This window comes from Equus przewalskii, chromosome 7 (genome assembly GCF_037783145.1).
Source record: "Equus przewalskii isolate Varuska chromosome 7, EquPr2, whole genome shotgun sequence".
Lineage (NCBI taxonomy): Eukaryota > Metazoa > Chordata > Mammalia > Perissodactyla > Equidae > Equus > Equus przewalskii.
Window position 1 is genome coordinate 54135343 of NC_091837.1, and position 18844 is coordinate 54154186.

The 18844-nt window shown below is 40.4% G+C and overlaps 2 protein-coding genes and 1 long non-coding RNA gene across 4 annotated transcripts in view; 2 read left to right on the top strand and 1 right to left on the bottom strand.

Annotated features, from left to right (window-relative positions):
• Positions 1 to 4683, top strand: part of DSG3 (desmoglein 3) — a 30770-nt gene extending 26087 nt beyond the window's left edge. The window contains exons 15-16 of the mRNA XM_008535977.2: positions 542 to 777; positions 1972 to 4683. Of these exons, the coding sequence (XP_008534199.2) occupies positions 542 to 777; positions 1972 to 2589 (854 nt within the window). The 3' untranslated portion in view covers positions 2590 to 4683. The remainder of the gene's footprint in view (positions 1 to 541; positions 778 to 1971) is intronic.
• The window catches only part of LOC139084843 (uncharacterized), a 154903-nt gene extending 136770 nt beyond the window's left edge, over positions 1 to 18133 (bottom strand). Inside the window, exons 1-2 of the long non-coding RNA XR_011542645.1 lie at positions 17919 to 18133; positions 10756 to 10850 (exon numbers count right to left, since the gene is read on the bottom strand). This is a non-coding gene — a long non-coding RNA (uncharacterized lncRNA). The remainder of the gene's footprint in view (positions 1 to 10755; positions 10851 to 17918) is intronic.
• Positions 18036 to 18844, top strand: part of DSG2 (desmoglein 2) — a 49515-nt gene continuing 48706 nt past the window's right edge. Inside the window, exon 1 of one of the 2 annotated variants that reach the window (XM_070629835.1) lies at positions 18036 to 18210. Coding sequence is in view for 1 of the 2 variants with exons in the window: in XM_070629834.1 (XP_070485935.1) it covers positions 18280 to 18513 (234 nt within the window). In the remaining variant the exon portion in view is untranslated. Of the gene's footprint in view, positions 18211 to 18279; positions 18514 to 18844 lie in introns of those variants that run through there. The other variant, XM_070629834.1, reaches the window with a different exon arrangement.

The following is an 18844-nucleotide window of genomic DNA, read 5'->3' on the forward strand; positions in this document are numbered from 1 at the left end:
TCTCTATAAAAAATAACTTTCCATAAAAGCGTAATGTATTGATAACAGGCAGAATAGTCATCATTCACTAAATTTTCACTAAGTACCAAGACACCAAATTAGCAACAGCTAATTTGCATCATTATTTTATGTATGCTTCCTCCTTGGTTTGCATATTGTGCCAATATGACTGCTTAATTACAATTTCTTTTTTCTACGAAAACAAACAAGCCTTGCATTAGAAGCTTTCTGTGGCTATGAACTGAATAGTCTGTTTTCACCTCCCATTTCTGGCTGTTGTCACTGAATTTCCATTTCCTTTGTACATCTGCTAAATAGTGGGTTTTCAGAGCTATTTCACCTGCTAATATCCTCTCCTCTGTTACTCTCACATAACAGACTATGGGATATTCTTAGCAGCTCTAGTCATATAATTGTATTTTCTCCCACTTATCTGCTCTATTTGGTAACTGACTGCTCATGGATATCAAACACCAGTTTAAAAAAAATCATTTTTTAATTACAGCATGAGATGTTACAGACTTTTCTCCCCTGTTTCTAGAAGTGTGTACAAATACATATGCTGGAGGGATGGTGGTGGAAGGAGCTTCAGGAATGGAGCTGACTACCAAGCTTGGAGCCGCGACAGGATCCGGAGCCGCAGCAGGATTTGGACTGGGCGTCTGTTCTACGGGACAATCTGGAATGATGAGAACAAGGCATTCCACTGGAGGAACCAATAAGGACTATAGTGAAGGGGCAATAAACATGAATTTCCTGGATTCCTACTTTTCTCAGGTAATTTAGTGGTTTTGTATGTACATTAGAGATCTTTTTAAGTGACTATACTTCAGTTTGGCAGTTGGTTTTTTTACAGCTTGTTAAAACGTAAGAAAACAACAGGAGTTCTTTGCCAAAATAATAGAGATAACCTAAGGTGGCTGCCCAAATTGGGCTAGTGGTCAACAGGAAGAATAGGTAGATAGACACAAAGTGAGAGAATATAGCAAGTGGTCCCTCAACCGTCCGATTGGAATAACAATGGAGACCAAATCTTTATTTTGGGATGAGCAGCATCCACTTTAGGAACACAAAGCAGCTTATTTTGTATTTCCAGTACCATAAAGGATGTCAGAATATATGTGCATATATTTTTCTGAGACAGGGTTATACCATTCTACACATTTTCAAAGGAGTCCATGTCCAAAAGCATTGAAGAACCATTGAATTAATGACTCAAAAATAAAAGGAGGAAGAAGAGATGTGATTGAAGATTAGATGAAATGTCAGGAAGCATAGAACTGAAAAGGGACAAGGGTGCAAGAACAGAGAGGACTTTGGGAGGCGGGTGGCGTGCCTCTTGGGTGGTGCATTCTTGAAACGGATCTCACATATAGTTTTGGTATCAGAATTGGTAAGTGCTGCAATTTGGCCTGGTGTCCGAGCAGATGGAGGCTGATGCTGTGTGTCAGGAGAGCTGAACACCGAGAGTTTGTCTGGGATGAGAATTCTTGAGATATTCTGAGGTGTGGTGTGGACTCTAGTGAGGGGTCTGGCTCCCACAAGGGTTGCAGAGTCAAGTCAAAGGTCCCAGTCTGGGTGAGAGGTGCCTCAGAAAGTGCAAAATGGGATGCCTGTCCCCCACCTCCAGACACAAGGACACGCATTAACACAAGCACACACAGGGACCCTCACTTGGCCCACTGAATAACCTCCACACATTTGCTTTGTAGGCCTAAATCCATGTAAGTGCCTTCAAAATTAAGAGTTAAAGCATGAACCTAGGCCAGACTCAATTTTGAGGAAATGTCAACTATAGTATTCTCCAAACACCAGATAATTTCCCTAACAAGGCTGCTGACATAAAAAGTATCTTCTATGGATTACCTAAATTAGGCATTCATGATCAAACTTGGAGTTCTGTGAACGGTATTATATTCTTCAATTGAGCCTCTTTTAAAATTCATTTTTTCCACTTTTCTCCACCTTTAGAAAGCATTTGCCTGTGCAGAGGAAGACGATGGCCAGGAAGCAAATGACTGCTTGCTGATCTATGATAATGAAGGAGTGGGTGCCCCCGGTTCTCCCGTAGGCTCCCTGAGTTGTTGCAGTTTTATTGCCGATGAGCTGGATGACAGCTTCTTGGACTCGCTTGGCCCCAAATTTAAAAAACTTGCAGAGATAAGCCTGGGGGTTGATGACGAAGCCAAACAATCTTACGCACCCACCAAAGACGGCGGTTCTGGGATTGAATCCTCTGGCTATTCCGTAGAAGTCCAGCAGTCCGAATCTGCTAGGTACCAGACTTTGTCAGGCAGTCAAGGAGCATCCGCTTTGTCTGCTTCTGGCTCTGTCCTCCAACCAGCCATTTCTATCCCTGAGCCTTTGCAGCATAGTAGCTTTGTGGTAACGGAGACTTACTCGGCTTCTGGTTCTCTCGCGCAACCTTCCACTGCAGTCTTCGATCCACTTCTCACGCAAAATGTAACAGTGACGGAAAGAGTGATTTGTCCCGTTTCCAATGTTCCTGGCAACCTACATGGTCCGATGGAGATACGAGGGTCACGTACTATGATCTGTACAGAAGATCCTTGTTCCCGTCTGATATGACCAGAATGAACTGGAATAACATACTGGCCGAATATGGATATTTGGACCAAATTATTCAAAACAGCATAGCAAAGCTCAAAGTATTGGTCTAATTTGGCACTTATTAATAACAGTAAACTGATTATGATTTCAGTTTAAATTTTCTAGTTCATACCCCAAACCTGGTGTCACTCTTACTTCTCAAATACTATTCAAGTGGTAGTAAATCTCAATGTTTGTCAAAAAATTCAGTGGGATCATATCCAGCAGGAAAATTTCCTAAGAATTTTTAAACTTCTATTTCTGCAGCGCCAAAGAAAGGTGTTTATCACTTTAAAATGCAATGTATTTTAGTGGATTAAGCACCTGGAGTCAAGAGCTCCAGTTTTTGTCTCTGTCACCTTTTTTTAATATCATTAATATGATGGAAGAGTCTTAAGGTCTTGGCTAAAGCATTTTGAGCTGCTTGGAAAAAAGGAAGTAGTTGTAGTTGAGTTTTTGCCATCTTCTTGGTGCTGGGAGACCCTACGCGCATCTTCTGCTCAAGCTAAGGGCTATTGGCTTATGCGTTAAACTTGCTACATCTCATATTCTCACAATAAGCAATTCTGAAATAGAAATATCATAGAACATTTAGGAAAGTTTAGTATGTGTAAATATTTTGGTTTTTTTTTAAATCACCTTGAAAGCTTCTATCCAAGGAAAATATTTTACCTTGAGCTCCTGCCTACACACTTCTCAGTAACAAATCCCATGTTAATATTCTTTGAAAATTACTCTTTACTTTAAATGTCAGTGGGTAGATGTAAGTTACATATGACATATAATGATGCTTATTATGTTAACAGCATCTATAGACTTTGTGGGAATACAAAACACGGCTTTTCTCATAAGCAAAAGAGGCTTCTAACCAGAATAACACATGGGGAAATTTGTCAATATGTATTATAAGCAGTATTTCAGGTCAAAAAGGGATATGGAAAGGGATTACTAGTAACTTCTATTTTATTAAAACTCATGCCTTTTAAATTAAACAGCTACAGCAATTTAATTCTTGAGCATAACAATGTTAGGTTAGCAAAGGTTTAGAATGTATTATTTCATGCATGTTTCCATGATGGCAATGCAGTTCTTCAAATCATTTCTGGTCATTCAAGATCTTCAGCCTTTTGCCCATAGAGAGCACCCTACCTGCTTATCGACCTTATTGTCTTAGCTAAGTCTTTACAAAGTCATTGTCCAGCTTCATTATCTCCGATTGTACATAAAATACTCCTTTCTGGGTTTTGCCATATTCAAAACCTATATTTGTTTTTACAGATGGAATGCAAAGTAACAAAGTGTTTGTGTTTTAACCCAAAAAGGTGCAGTCCTGAGGATACCATGGGGGAAAGAGAACCCCTAAATGTCCCTACATCTAGCATTCTTCCCTCTCCCTGGTGCCATGACTACCAGGAAGGCATGTGCTAGGACAGCCCAAGAAGTGCAGGCAGCCTATTCTTCCAAGACAAGGCTGCTGCTGCAACATAGCTGCAATGTGCCCGTCCTGAGGTGGGGGGAACCAGACCCTATGGAGCAGCCTGCTGGGTCCTCAGGAAGTCGCCTGGCTATCACCACTAGAGCGTGTTCTCAAGAGATGCTTGCTCTGGGGTCTAGAGCACACACCGTTGATTTGTGCCTCTGTTTATATATGAGAATTAAGTTAACCATTATAATAACCCTTCCAAGTTCAAAGCGTTTTCAGGATCCTCAGAGTATTTTAACATTGCCTCTTAAAACCCAAGTTATCACGAAATGGGAATTTTGCTGCATTGTCAAACTGCAGAGGAAACCATGTCATAGTTGTAAAGGCTATCTAAGGGAAAAATTGAAATTAAATGTGTTTTAAAATAAAAATAGATTAATCTTGTCTAGGAGGACCTAAAATTGATTTGCCATGTAAAATTAAATTTAAAGCAAAATGTATCTGTATTTTTTCACCAAAAATAAAAATTGTTTTCAGCAGAAAAATTTTTTAAAAGCTGTCTTTTTACTTGATGTAATATACATTTTAAACAGTATATATTAAAACTTTAACAGTGTAACATTGTCATAATAAAACTGTTTGGCAACAAATTTATGAGTCCTTCCTTAACTATTTAGTAAAAGCTGAACTACTCTCTATAATTAATAGCTATTAAGAAATATGATGTAAGAAAGTGACTTACATATGTATTTTCATGAATATTTTACATTTTTTCCTAGCTGATACCTTTACTGCATCCTCCCAGACAGGACGGAGCTCCCTGGGGACTCAATCTCTTCTTCGGGTGGAAACAGTGCTGCATGAGGTACTGGAGGAGGTCAAGGCAGACTTCTACTAACTGGATGCTTTCACTCATTTATTTTTTGTTTGGTAATTTTGAACGGTCTCTCAGGCAAAAGTTTTGACACTCTATGACTCGAGAGAAAAGCTGGAGTAAAGAGAAGGTAAGGTTTCCAGCCTAACATGATGAAAAAAGGTACCACAGCTCTGGTGACAGCCATCAGCCCAGCGATGGGTTTGTCTCCCAGTAAATGCCTGTTATTTTTATGTCTTCCTTTAAAGGCATGCCACAAAATAAGTCCCTTCAGAATTTCAGATCCTTCTTTGGATGACATTCCTCCTTCTTAAATGCGGACAATTCAACTTGGACCTAAGGTATGGGCAGCAGAAACTGGATTAGAATGGATGTTGAGTGAAGAAAGTGGATGGCTTCACTCAGATGTTCCAAATCCGTCCCAGGAAAATGAAAGCCACATAGGTAAATTCAAAAATATCACCAGTTCCTCCTATTCATAGAAAGTTTGAGGAACAAAACAGCAAGATCAGTTTATCTTATCTTAGCTTTCAAATATCAAATAAGAGTATAAAAGGAATACATTCAACTGACTAGCTTCAAGGCAACTAACAATTAAGAAACAAGCACATTCTTGTTATTGACAATTAGGCATTTTCTCAGCTCCTTTATCGGGTTTACAAAGAGTAATTCTGCATGAGAGATTGTATGATTTAACACTTGTTCAACAACATAGTCTGAGATCGTTTTTACGTAAGGGTGATAATTGATAAGAAAAGAAAATAATCATTTAAATTCCAGGTGCCAGAAACCGATGCATTTTCCACAAAGAATACCGAGATTCCTTCTGCTTTGTCAAATCTAGAGTTCACTGCAATTCCCTCCATGACAAGACACAGGCCATTCTAGGTTAGTGTCTTTACGTTTCTTTTATACCTTGACTTTTTTTTTTTGCAGTTGCAAAATAAATAAATCTAAACATAATGCAGATGTAGTGAAAACTCAAGAGAATGGAGATCTAAAAGAACAAGTGCAAATGGATGCAATTACCAGAGCAGGAAGGAGACACTGGTGAGGGCTACCAGGTGGCCAGGAGAGTTACAAACTCTAATTTAATCCTTACAGCAACCCGGAGATTACCGTCAGGAAAACAGGGACTCCGAGAAGCAAAGTAACTTCCTCAAGGTCATACATCAAGTGACACAGATGTAAAAGTCTACCTACAGTCTACCTACAGTTATTCAGCAATAATAATAATTATTACTCTCAAAATAATCTGTGTATTTTCAGCTCTGAGACTTGAGTAGAACATGAAAAATTAGAATGAAAACAATGGAAATTATTTTTAAAAGGTTAGGAATCTAGATATAATTCTAAAGAGTAAAGAAGCAGTACAATGTAGGCAAATATGTAGAGTGAGAGAGATCTATATATCTCCATAGAGAGAGAGAGAGATGGAGAGCTAAAGAGGTAGAGATAGAAAGAATGCAAATACAGAATTTGCTGTTATTTTGAAGTATATGGGAGGTTATTTTCCAGGGCACAATGATCAACTCTCCTCCACATTTAATAACAGAAACAAGCTACCTGGAAGACATGGCACCACTTTTTCAGTAAACTCCTTAAGAATTACTTTGATAGCACATTATTTAGAAGAGGTTATGTGGTGTGTCTAAATATAAAAATAACCTTATATATTTTTTAATCTTTTTGATTCAATACGTGTATATATCGCAAAATGATCACCACAATAAGACTAGTTAACATCCATCACCATACATAGTTACAAAAAGGTTTTTTTCTGGGGATGAGGACTTTTAAGATCTACTCTCTTAGCAACTTTCAAATATGCAGTTCAGAATTATTAACTATAGTCATCAGGCTGTACATTACATCCTCATGACATTTATTTTCTAACCTGGAAGTCTGTACCTTTTGACTCCATCCATTTGCCCACTTCCCAACCCCCACCTCTGGCAACCACCAATCTGCTCTCTCTATCTATGAGCTTGGGTTTTGATTGGTTTGGTTTGGTTTTTCAAAAATATAACTTTAAATGGGTCCTTCCACCTGAGTGTTTTCACTATCTGTGGAAAACAACACATTTTAACAATTACAACAACTATTTTACTCCTTAAAGCCATCGCCATTTCTACCTTTATTCCCACAAAGTACAAGGATCATTGTATTTTTAATTTTATGCCTTGGAACATCTCTGATGTTTTCTGTGTGCTGAATTTGTCATTATTAAATTAGCAAACAGTAAATTTTGTGTGAAAAAAACATCAATTTATGTTAATACAAACAAAACACTGATATTGAAAGAATATGTATGTCCTCATTTCCTTAGAAGGCAGAGGAAATATTTACATTCTTTCATAATCAAGACAGGATTGCAAAGAACCTTCTTAATTATAGAGCGGTACAGAATTAGGTAATCTTGTGTTTATTTCAACAGCGTAATGACACGGTTTCCACTCCTGCAAGGAGGCATTATTACTAAGTCAAAAATGAGTATTTAAACAAAAAATGTGAGAGTAACTTCAGTCATGTCTTCCCATGTCCAACTGACTAGTATTGATTATAACATTTATATGGTCCGAACTAGAAGGTAAACACACACACACAGGGGTACACATATGCACACATATTTGCCTCGGCTAACCACATAGCTTGGGGTAGAGGAAGCAGTGTCTTTCCATCATCACACTGATGGACCAGACACTAATGCTTAGTGTGCGTTTCAGATACAAAGTTTCTGCAAGCAAGCAGTCTGTTCTCTAGATTTATTATTAAAAAGAAAAGAATCATCTAGATTTGCCATCTAACTATTTTTAGGTAAGACACAATGAAGAGGCCTTGTTTGACCAAACTTTTAGTCATTCTCATCCAGGGCTGACATCAACAAATTTTGATTAGTAAAAAAATGTGTAATAGGAAACGGAGGTATTAGTCAAAGGGTACAAAGTTTCAGTTATGCCAATGAATAAGTTATACTTAAAATTTTGCTAAAAGGGTAAATCTTATGTCGTGTTCTTGTCACATACACACACACACGAAAAAATAATAATAATAGGTAAGAGAGTGGGAGGAAACCTTTGGAGGTGATGGATAGGTTTATGGCATAGATGGTGGTGATGGTTTCATGGGTGTATACTTACCTCCAAACCCATCAAGCTGTATACAGTAATTATGTACAACTTCTATGTCAAAGAAAAATTTAATGTATAATAAAACCTTAGTCTAATAAGTTCTGACAATATTTTTCTGCCTCTTCCTTCTTCCTCTCAGCTGTGATACATTGCTAAGGATTTTTCCTCAAAAGATATTTTACAGCTGCGAACAGCTGAAATCTAAGTTGATTTTCTAACTCCACACTTTCTATACACACTTTCTTGGACCCTGGAACTGTCCGCTTTTGCTCCAATCTTTGAATATTCTCAAAGATGCAAACCAATAACAAAGGCATATGTTGCCAAGATGACAGAAGACCTGCTCTTTGCAACAAAGACTCTCCAGGCCTCCAAAACAAGCCAACACATGCTTTTGCTACCTTCGCCAACTCTGTCTAGAAAAGGATGTCTCCACTGAAAGAACAAGTCAGGAGATGTTGTTGAATATTTTGATAGCAAACAATGAGTTGTCAGGCAAAGAAAATCTGCTAAAGTTTGCAGAAAATCAACACTGCTACTGGACCTAAGAGAAAATGTTAAAATCTCATCCCATCTACTAGTCAATCAAAAATAACTGTATATTATATTTTAATGATTAACAAAAGATAAACTTGCAGTGTTTTTGTTTTAAGTGAACGGTTTGTTTTAAGTGTTTTAAGTGAACGGTTAAGAGTTCAGGCTTTGGAGACAAACTACTTGAGTTCAAATCCTGGCTTCACGACTCACTAGCTGTGTGTCTTGAGGCAAGTCACTTAATCTCTCTGTACCTCTCTGGACTATTATTATGGAGATAATAACAGTCCAGTGCATTTATGAAGAATGCACTTAAGACACAGTAAGTGCTCATGAAGATTTGCTATTTTTATTGTTTTTATTATTATAATTTAAATCTTCAAAATGAACTCAACTCAAATAAAGTTAAGAGTGCTGACATGCAAACTACTGAAACCATACAAACTCAAAACATCTATATTATCTGATCCAAAGTCTTGTTTGACAAATGCTCAAACAGGCGGAAAAGTAACTTGTTGATCAAAGGCGGAGTTAGGAATTGACTAGGCAAATTCTCTTTCTGCGACTCCAAACTGCCACTGTAAAATTTCTTTTTTAACTAATCCTTTGCCTTAGCCACAAGGCTTGTCCTGTCTAGTCTACACTGCACAGGAAATTCCTCTGAATACACAAGCAATTGGAGATGAATGCATTCATATCAAATTGTTATCTTGTACAATCAAACTGATGAGAATAACCAGATGACCGCAACTTTTCAGTTGAGCTGCCTTGGAAAAGGGGAGAAAGGGAGACTTTTTCCCCTAAGAGTTCTAATTATGTCATTTCCACCAAGTAGAAGAGGGCATGGCCAGGTGGTTTTGGGAAAAAAGCTAGTTACTTGAAAATTAGCACGAAAGGAATGATGCTATTGACCCAATCTCCAGCCAGATAGATATTTCAGGCAATGTTAGCAGAACAGCAATTAGTACACAAAGAAAATGACCACATTTTATGTTCAATTTCTATATGATTTATGGTGCCAAGTTGCTGGCCAAGAGAAAAAGAGTTTTATTTGTAAAAGCTAGTTGACTCAACATAAAAAGGAGAGGAGTGAAATTTGTCTTTACCTTTGCATGTTTTTTTACCTTATTTCTAGAACATGATATACTTGTTTTCATAATCATCACTATCTCTTGCTTCTTTTAAATATCTGACCATAACTAGTTGATGTTTCTTAATTGTTTGGTAAATTAGTTGACAATAAAGTATAAATTACACAATAAAGTATATATCTGTGAAATAAATCACAGAAAGCACATTGTTACTCCTCCTTGCAGGATATATTTTTAATGCTTAGAATACCTGTTAACTCAGAAAACAAAATGAAATTTCATTATCATTAGGTCATAGGTCAGGAGGTGGGGTGTTTTGTGTACAGACACTTTCCAGTGTCCCTCAAATCACATATTTGGCATCTATCCATGTAGGCCACACAGCACACCTGGGACTCGGGTTTCACATTACGACCAATTGACCTAATACATCTGGTTTCTAAGAAATAAAAGTAAACACAATGTTCTATAGAAGTCCCATTATCTTGTTATTCCTGAAAGCATAGAAGCCACAATCTTCTTCTTCTATATAGATATACATAGATCTATACAGATATATCTTAGATATATTTATATCTCATATATAGATATAGATATAGATATCTATATATCTACATATATATTTCAATCAGAAGATATATATATATTTAATTCTTTTGTATTCCATTGATTCCACAGAATCTTTATATATATACATTTGGTTTTAGATGGCTTATTCATACCTCTAAAGCAAAAATCCAAGGTATAAAGAACAATAAACCATACTCTATGGACTTAAGATTCCAATTATGGAAAATTCCGAAGTATAGACTGATTCTTTTACAGTACCAAACAATGGAAACTCACAGCAGCACTTTTATGAACCATAAAGCAATTCTTCACACGAGCTTTCACGGACAGGTTTTACTTTGCTCAACTCTAAGTCTTCCCTGTAATACTTCTCTGAGTAACTCGCTGAGTTGTCATCAAATTTGCTGATTACTTCAGATGAATGTTCTAATCCTAAAGTTAAGAAAGAACAATGATACACTCTCTTCCTCTCTTATACCCATAAGGGAATTAGTCACAAGAAGTCTTTGTTGACTGACTCACCTTTATTGTAGCTGAATCTGGATAAAATGGGTGTGACTTTCTCCACAGGTACGGTATCACCCAGATACTGTTTCAGTAGAAGTTGAGAGGTCCACCTGAAAAAAAACCATATAGTAAATTAACAGAAAATTGCCTAATAAAATAACAGATCTGCTTTCAAGGCATATAGTAAAGTCCATAATGAATATTATGATTTTTTAAAAATCTTTAACCACAAATGTCCTCAGAAAAGCTGGTAATGGTCACTTTTATGGTTAAAACTAAATTATCAGGAGGAATTTTTTTCCCATTCCCTTCTTTGTATTTAAGTTTTATTTAACTGGTTTGCTTAATGTTTGAACATCTCTGTCTAATAAAATCTCTAAGTGAAAACTAGAGCAGGTAATGAAACTCAGACTAGGTCCAGTGCAAAAACAAAAACATAGACAAAGAGAAATATACTGTTCAAACAAAACAGGTTTAAAAACATTTTCCTTAAATGCTCAAAAGCTAGAGCCATTTTGCTTCTCTTCTCTTATGACATCTGAAAGACTGCTTCACTTTCCTATTCCCTGGGTTTGTATAAATGTAACTGAGTTAATTAAATTATTATTTATCATACTAAGAGATTTTCAATTACTTTTGTTACAAAAGTAAAATTACCACATAGAAATAATTTGCCATTGGTAATATCTAATTTGGAATTCAAGAATAATAACGTTCTAACTTTTTGGTCAGCATAGCTCATGCAAGTGTGTGCTTCAGAGTAGTGGCTCCCAATATTTTTTCTGCAGGACGCGTGTGACAGATGCCATTCACAAGCCCGCGCCCTCCAACAGACAGATTCACACTGAGGCTCCGTTCTCCTTCCCGGCTGGAATCAATCCTCTTTCTCCACCAGAGGGGGATGTCAAAATGCAAGTAAGTAACATCATTATTGAATAACTTGAAATGTGCTCTAACCATTTTAACGAGCAAATCATTCACAAATTTCAGAACTCAATCATTAACAAATTACTACATCTACTGCTATGGTACTGAAATAAAAAACCATCACCAACAAGATTAATTTTAAAAGTAAATTATAATGAATAATTTCATTTCTTTGAATCCTTATTGTTTTAAAAAAGGAAAATTGCTATTTCTTTTTGAGATCCTCCTTCTTTCTACCAAAGTATTTATAATCATCATTATGGATCATTTTGAAAAGATCTTAGGCAACATATTACTCCCACGTTTGCTCTCCAAAGCTATTGCATTGCTTCTATTTGATTTTTTCGTTATATGTAAGAATATCACTTGTCTACGTGCAAATGAATCAAGTAACTGCCAAGAAACCAGTATTCTTTTCAGTCTTCTGAGGGCTTTTTTCTGTTTATCTCCCTGGGCTCATTATTCACGTTGGGTCAGCGTGATGGTTTCTGTCTGCGTTCTCGGTAAACAGTCCTGGGCCTGCCCATAAGCACTGCAGGTCCTATCACGCAGGTGAGGGATTCCTGCACAAGGCTGCTGTTAGCAACCGAACACTCTCCTCCTCTCTCCCCAGCCACTGATTTCCCTTATCTTTCCAAGAATTCCCATAAACAAATCCTAGAGTGAAACCAAAGCCAAAGACTTATTCTGGATTTTTTTTTTTCAGAAAACGTAGTTGAGTAGATAAAATCAACATTCCCAAGTGTCACATGCCTGTAATGAATGCTTTCTTTGTTCATCTCTAGAGGGAAGAGCAATTTTCCATATTGTTTATGGTTTTGCATTTCGTTCTCCTTAAGGAAGGGAGAGGAAGAACACAGAAATGTTCTCCACTGGCCTCTGAACTTCTCCAACTTCACGCTGTTCAAGCAGTCCTAGCAAGGCTCATCCTTGATAAAATTGTGAGGTCGGGGATTTTGTCCACAGTGAGCCAGGCCTCCCAGCAAACCCTCACCTCAGTTTGGTGACATTTACTCACATCCTTCCAGAAATGTAATGTTCTCTTGCTTTTTTCCCTTTTACCCTCATTTTACACACGCACACACCCTATCCTCCAAAATAACCTTGAAAATGTATTCTCGTATTCATTCACTCATATTCAACTAATATTTACTGAAGACCTACACTGGGTCAGGCACTGTTTTAGGTGTTCGATACACAGCAGTTCACAGAGAAAAAAGCCAGCCTTCATGAAGTCCACACTCTAGCAAATGGCAACAAATAAGTAAGTAAATGCACAGTCTTTGAGATTGTGATGTGTCAAGAAGAAAAATGAAGCAGGAAAGGAGGATGGGGAGCTCCGGGGGTGGGAGTATTTATAATTTTTAAGTGGGTGGTCAGAGAAGACCTCACTGATAAGGTAATACCTGAGGGGGAAAAAAGTGAAGAGTGAGAGAGTAAATCTTGCACGTGTCTGGAGGAGAACCTTCCAGGGAAAAGGAACAGAGAGTGCAAAGGCTCTGAGGTGGAGCATTCTGGTGTACCTGTGGTATCAGGCTATCAGGTAAACAACTGATAAGAGATTAACATGTCACCCTCCCAGTAACGGGCAAGTAACATAAAGGGAGCCTTCAGCTCAAGGATTCCAGACATTAGTCAGTAAGAGGGAGAGGCACTGTGATGGGACACCAAGGCCTTGCTGAGGTTTCCCAGACAACTGTTGCCTTGTACACACCTCAATCCAGCATTATTATAGTCTTATCACATTAAGATAACTTAAAACTAGTAGGATTTATTTTGAAAAAAAGTCGCTTAAGAAGTGTTCAGAACTTTACTTAGACCCAAGAATAGACTCTCGTTTTCTCTGCTGAGCCACATCCTATTTTGCAATTGTAGTGTCTTCCCCTAATTCTCCTCTGCCCCGTGGACAATGCTGACAATTTCCTTAAGCCATTTTGGTTCAGGGACTTTGCATCCGAGTAACCAGTCCTCATATATTGACTCACAAGGAGGAGCCTGTGGCTACAGCTCAGTTTAGACTGTGACTCACTCCATGGGTTTTCTCACTCTTTCGAGGTGTTGGCGTCTGTGACTGTACTCTCAGGGCTGACTGTTGCTGCCCCCAAAGTACAATGACCGTTCACTAAGGATGTGCTGGCCTCTCTGTACTAGACCATATGCAGACACATAGGCGTGCAGTCTGCTAGGCTTTCATTATTACTCTGCAAGTTCTAGCTCAGAAAAGCAACAAAGGTTTCCCCACTCTGGTATTAGAGGGCGTCCCCCACTCCTAAACTGGCCACTGCTCCTCTCTTACTGCCTAAGGTGGAGGCGGCTCTTGGTCCATCTAACTAGAAAGTCCATGAGACCCTCAACATCCTGACACCTGGTGACTGTGATGTGACTCGTGCCTTGGCTTCTGTGGAAAAGGGCCATGGCTCCGTCTCCAGGATTAAGGAGAAGGGCAATCCTCTCCCATTTCTCCACATCTAATGTAATACACTCTCTTCTCAACTGACCCGTGAACTCCTCCAGCTTCACCTTGTCCATCGCCTTCCTGCCACACTCAACTCCATGTATATCTGGGCCACTTATACCTCTTAACTATCAGCCAGGCCCCTCTGTAACCCTGACTTACACTCACTATCTGCTGTTCTGCTGCTCCTGGGCTGCAGTGTTGTTGGGGAAAACATACATACACAAACCAACACATACACATGTGTGTGTGCACGCATGGACACACGTGCATGGCACACACACATACAATCCCAGACCAACATTCTTTGACCAGATCCACTATTAACTCATCCACAATGAATATTTCAAACACCTTCCTTTACAATACTCCTTTTTCACGTATAATTCCATTATGCAAGCTTGATTCAACAACTCTATTAATCATCTAATATATGCTGGATACAAGGGGCTAGGCCCACTATGAATACGATAGGGCCTCTGCTCTCAAAGATGTAACAAGCTTGGGAAAGAGGAATGGGTGGAGGAGCAGACATGAATAAAATAACCACAAACCATGATGTGAATGCTGCTATGCATGTTGGATGAATCATTTTGAACAGGGCCACAGAGAATGCAGGGAAAGGTAAATAACTGGATGGGGAGAGTACGGGAAAAGGAGAATTGAGGAGGACCCTCAGCTTCCTGGTTTGGGTGGCCAAGTTGACAAGGCATACGAAGCAGCAGAAAGCTTGAGCTGGAGAGGTGTAGAGGGATGGGGAAATCTTTTTTATCAGTATGCTGAGTTTGATATGCCTACAAAATTATTATGGTAGTTTGAGGTCCCTGTGAAACATCCCAATGGTAATGTCCCATGTTTGAAGCTTAGGAGAGAAAGGTGTGACAGATTAGCACAATGGGAGTGGCTACAAAATCATGCTAAGAAGGAGAAAAGAAGGAAAGGAAAGAATTCAAAAAGCAAAAGCATTTAACATGTAGGCAGAGAGTAAGAAATGGGCTGAGAAACAACAGCCAGAAAGATAGACAATTAGGTGACTGTTGCTACTCAGAAATCTACCTGCAGCTGTGTTTTCCTTCTCATTTCAAACCACTTGCTAGACATTCTCTAATTGGATATTGCTCTAATATCTCAAATTCAGTTTTACACACACACAAAAATGTTTTTACTTCTGACTTCCATGTTTGTATCAATGTGATGAAAGAATGCTTTCTTCACAGATAAATCTGAAGGCCCTGACTCTTCAACAACAGCGCCTATGCTTTGAGTTACTCTGTCCAGGTAGGTTCAATGTCTCCTCCACAACTATTCATCCTTTAAGAACCCCCCCACCCGCACTCACTCCCAAGAAACCTTCTCTAATCTCATGGTCCAAAGTGTAAGTTAGGGCCGCTCTTCGCTGCTCGCAGTGCAGTCCTACCACGGCATTGATCATAGTTTATAAGTAGCTATATTATTTCATAAGTGTCTATTTTTGGATCTTTAGATGAAAGAACACATTTATCTTTGCATCCTCAATAAAACGCAAATTAAACATTTGCTGAACAGGGACAAACTAAAGTTGAATAAATGAAGGAATAAATGAGTGGAGCTAAACCAGGATGCAGATTCCTTTTCTTACTGCCCTTCTCACATTTCCTAGAGCTATTTATTTTTCCTGTGTCCACACACCATTAATTGACACTCTATGAGTAAGCCTCTTGACCACAATAATCATTTGTTGTATTGTAATAGCCACATATTTCTGTGACTTGCTTCTAAGGCATTTCGTAGGACAGCAACCTGATTTAGCTCTCACATTTTTGACATTAATTCTAACACACATACTCGTTGGGATTTTCTGTGGAATTAAAGGGTCAGCCATTGATCAAACCATGAATCAAGAACTGTCAATTTATAAACGGATCTTTAATGATGGAATGTATTGGGAGTAAGGAGGTGGTGACAGAAGAAAAAGTACACATGAATTTTTGTTGGTCTTTAGGAAGCCTTTCTTTTTTACAAAATGTTTATGTTTCAGATAATATTAAGAGATGATTCTAATAACCTAATCACCTGAAGCATATTTTCACCTGCGTGTATGTGTGAGGCAAAGTATTCTGGGAAACATAACTCAGGTAGGTATTTTGAATATAGACGTTTGAACACAGACAAACCTAGACGTTAAAGCTAATTATTTGCACAAAGTATATTTTGAACTCATGCATTATAAGTACGTGTCTTAAGAAAAGTACACTTACCATAATGTTCAACTAATTTAGGGGGAAAAATCCGTAAATTAAATCTTTCACATCTTGTTACACTTCAATTTATTTTAAAGTACTCAGTGCTTCATTGGTAATGCCATTTGTTCTCATGCACAGATATTTATGAAACGGATTTGCTCTCAGGCCAGCAGAAAGAAGTCAGAAGCTAGAAAACTAGCTGTGTATCCTCTGACTTTTAACAAGTCCCTTCAACTCAGTGAATCACAGTATTTTCAAAGAGAAACTAACTCAAGAATGACCTACTATGGCATTGGATAGTGCATGGTTCGACAGCTTCTCTCAAAGCCTTGGAATAAATGTCTTATAGTGGAATACTATCCCAGACTGACTTTGACAGCCTCCAAGGGAGACTGAATAATTCAATGGAAATAAAATTTTCATTAGGTATTTCTCATTCTGGAAGACACAGTTATCTTCATTATGAAATAGAAACTAAAATCTTGATAATGAGACATAAATACTTGCCTATAGGACCCAGTTGCAAGAGCACTAATTTTAGGTAGGACTTATATATGGTTTCCAGGAATGATTTCCAAAGTGTTTTGGTAAATCCCGCCTTGTTTAACTAGTTTGCCCGGTGTGACAGGGAATGAGAACTATCCCTAAGGTGTACTACCGTACATGTCCAACTCAAGAGAAAGGAGAGGACACTAGAAGACATACCTTCCTCCTGATTCAACTGCATAACCAGTGTTTACTGAGTCTCCCCTGGTACTTAGCCTGGAAACGGTGGTAATCTAAGCAGACAGTCTTCCTAGACCGTCCTAAGCTAACTTAACCACTGACACCCAAATAACACTATGAGAAAGTCACTCAGCAATTAAGCCCCAAACAAATAGAGGAGAACGTGGTTCTCTCAGCTCAAAGAAGGAGTGATCCATGGTGTCTGGGGAAGAAAGGGACCAAGGAGTGGCAGTTGTACTGGATCTGGAAAAGCGGCAAGATCAGAACTGGGGAGGGAGGTACAGGGGGAGGGAGAGGAAGGCACTTTTGACCACAGAAGGAACTCTGCTATTTTGGCCAAATGTAATGCCAAACTTCTCTTTCTAGTAGCAAGTCAAACCTTTATTCTTTCATAGGCTCTCCCAATACTTCAACATCGATAGTTAATCTTTCTTAGAAGCTTCCTACTGTGGGGCTGATTCTAGTGTTTCCCTTTTTCAAGAAGAGTTCGATTTAACATTTACACTTGTAATAATAATTATACTGGTTGTAACAACTACCACTTATTAAACCCTATGTGCTAGACACTGCAGAACGCTTCACATGGATTTTCTCATTTAATCTTCACAACATCCCTACGTATTGGGCGCCATTAATCCCATTTGACAGATCTGGAAACTGAGGCACAGAGAGGTTGTCCAGATCACACAGCTAGTAACTAACGGGGCGAGTCTTGGACAATTGTCCTTTTGGATCATCTGTGATTCTTCTAATAACTGTTTCTCCCTGAGCCAGGTAAGCTGCAAATCTGTTGGAAGCAGTGAAGGGGCCGTGGGGACGAGGTGAGAAGCCTTTACAGAGACAGTCACCTGAAATCCTGCTCCAGACCCCCGGCTCCCCGCGTCCCGTCTCTCCTCTCCGCGCCTCCTGCGCTCTGGCTCCGGCGCGCAGTCACCTAGCGCGGGACCTCCCGGTGGCCCGGGGGCCGGGCCGGCTGAACTCCGCAAGGCCTGGCTGCAGAGAGCTCAGTTTGTCCCGGGGCCGTGTGGCCCAGAGCTCCCTCCTCCCGCCCCTCTCCTGGGAGGAGGGGATCGGGAAAGAGAGGACGACGGGGCGGGGCCTGCCACCCAAGTCCCAAAGCCGGGGACGTCACGGTGCCAGGTGCGCGTGGGTCGGGGGTCGGCCGTGCTCCGCGCACCTCCCTCCTCCGCGGCATCCCCACACGGCGGGATGCGGCTCGGCCGGGCTCCGGGGGCCGTTTTCGGCGGCGGCCACACCTGGAGGCGCGCCTCGGGGCAGGGCGGCGCGGCCGCCGCTGGGAGGCGGCCCGGGGCGGGGGCGCGGGAGGAGCCGAGCGCGCGCGGGGGAGCGCGGGGAGCCGGCGGCGCGGACGGAGCGGTGCGAGGCGCCCGAGGCGAGGGCGCGATGGCGCGGCGCGCGGAGGCCTGCCTGCTGCTTGTGCTGGTAAGTGCGGAGCCGCGAGCCGAGGCGCGGCGCCCCGGGCCAGCAGAGCAGCGCGGGCGCGGGGTTCGCCCCGACCTGCCCGCTTCCGCCTGAGCGGCGCCCGCACGGCCGGCCGCGCTCCCTCTTTGTGCCCCGAGGGGAGAGCGCCGGGCAGGCGGCGGCGGCGGCGCGGAGCCGGGGCAGAGCGCGCCCTTGGAAGCTGCCAGCCGCCCGCGTTCTCGCCGCCACGCCCGAGCGCCCTTTTCTCACTGTGATCCGTGGGTGTCGTGAGCCCTGCAGCGGGGCACCCCTTTCCTGGCGATCGCCGCTTTGTTCGGAGTCTCTCCCACGG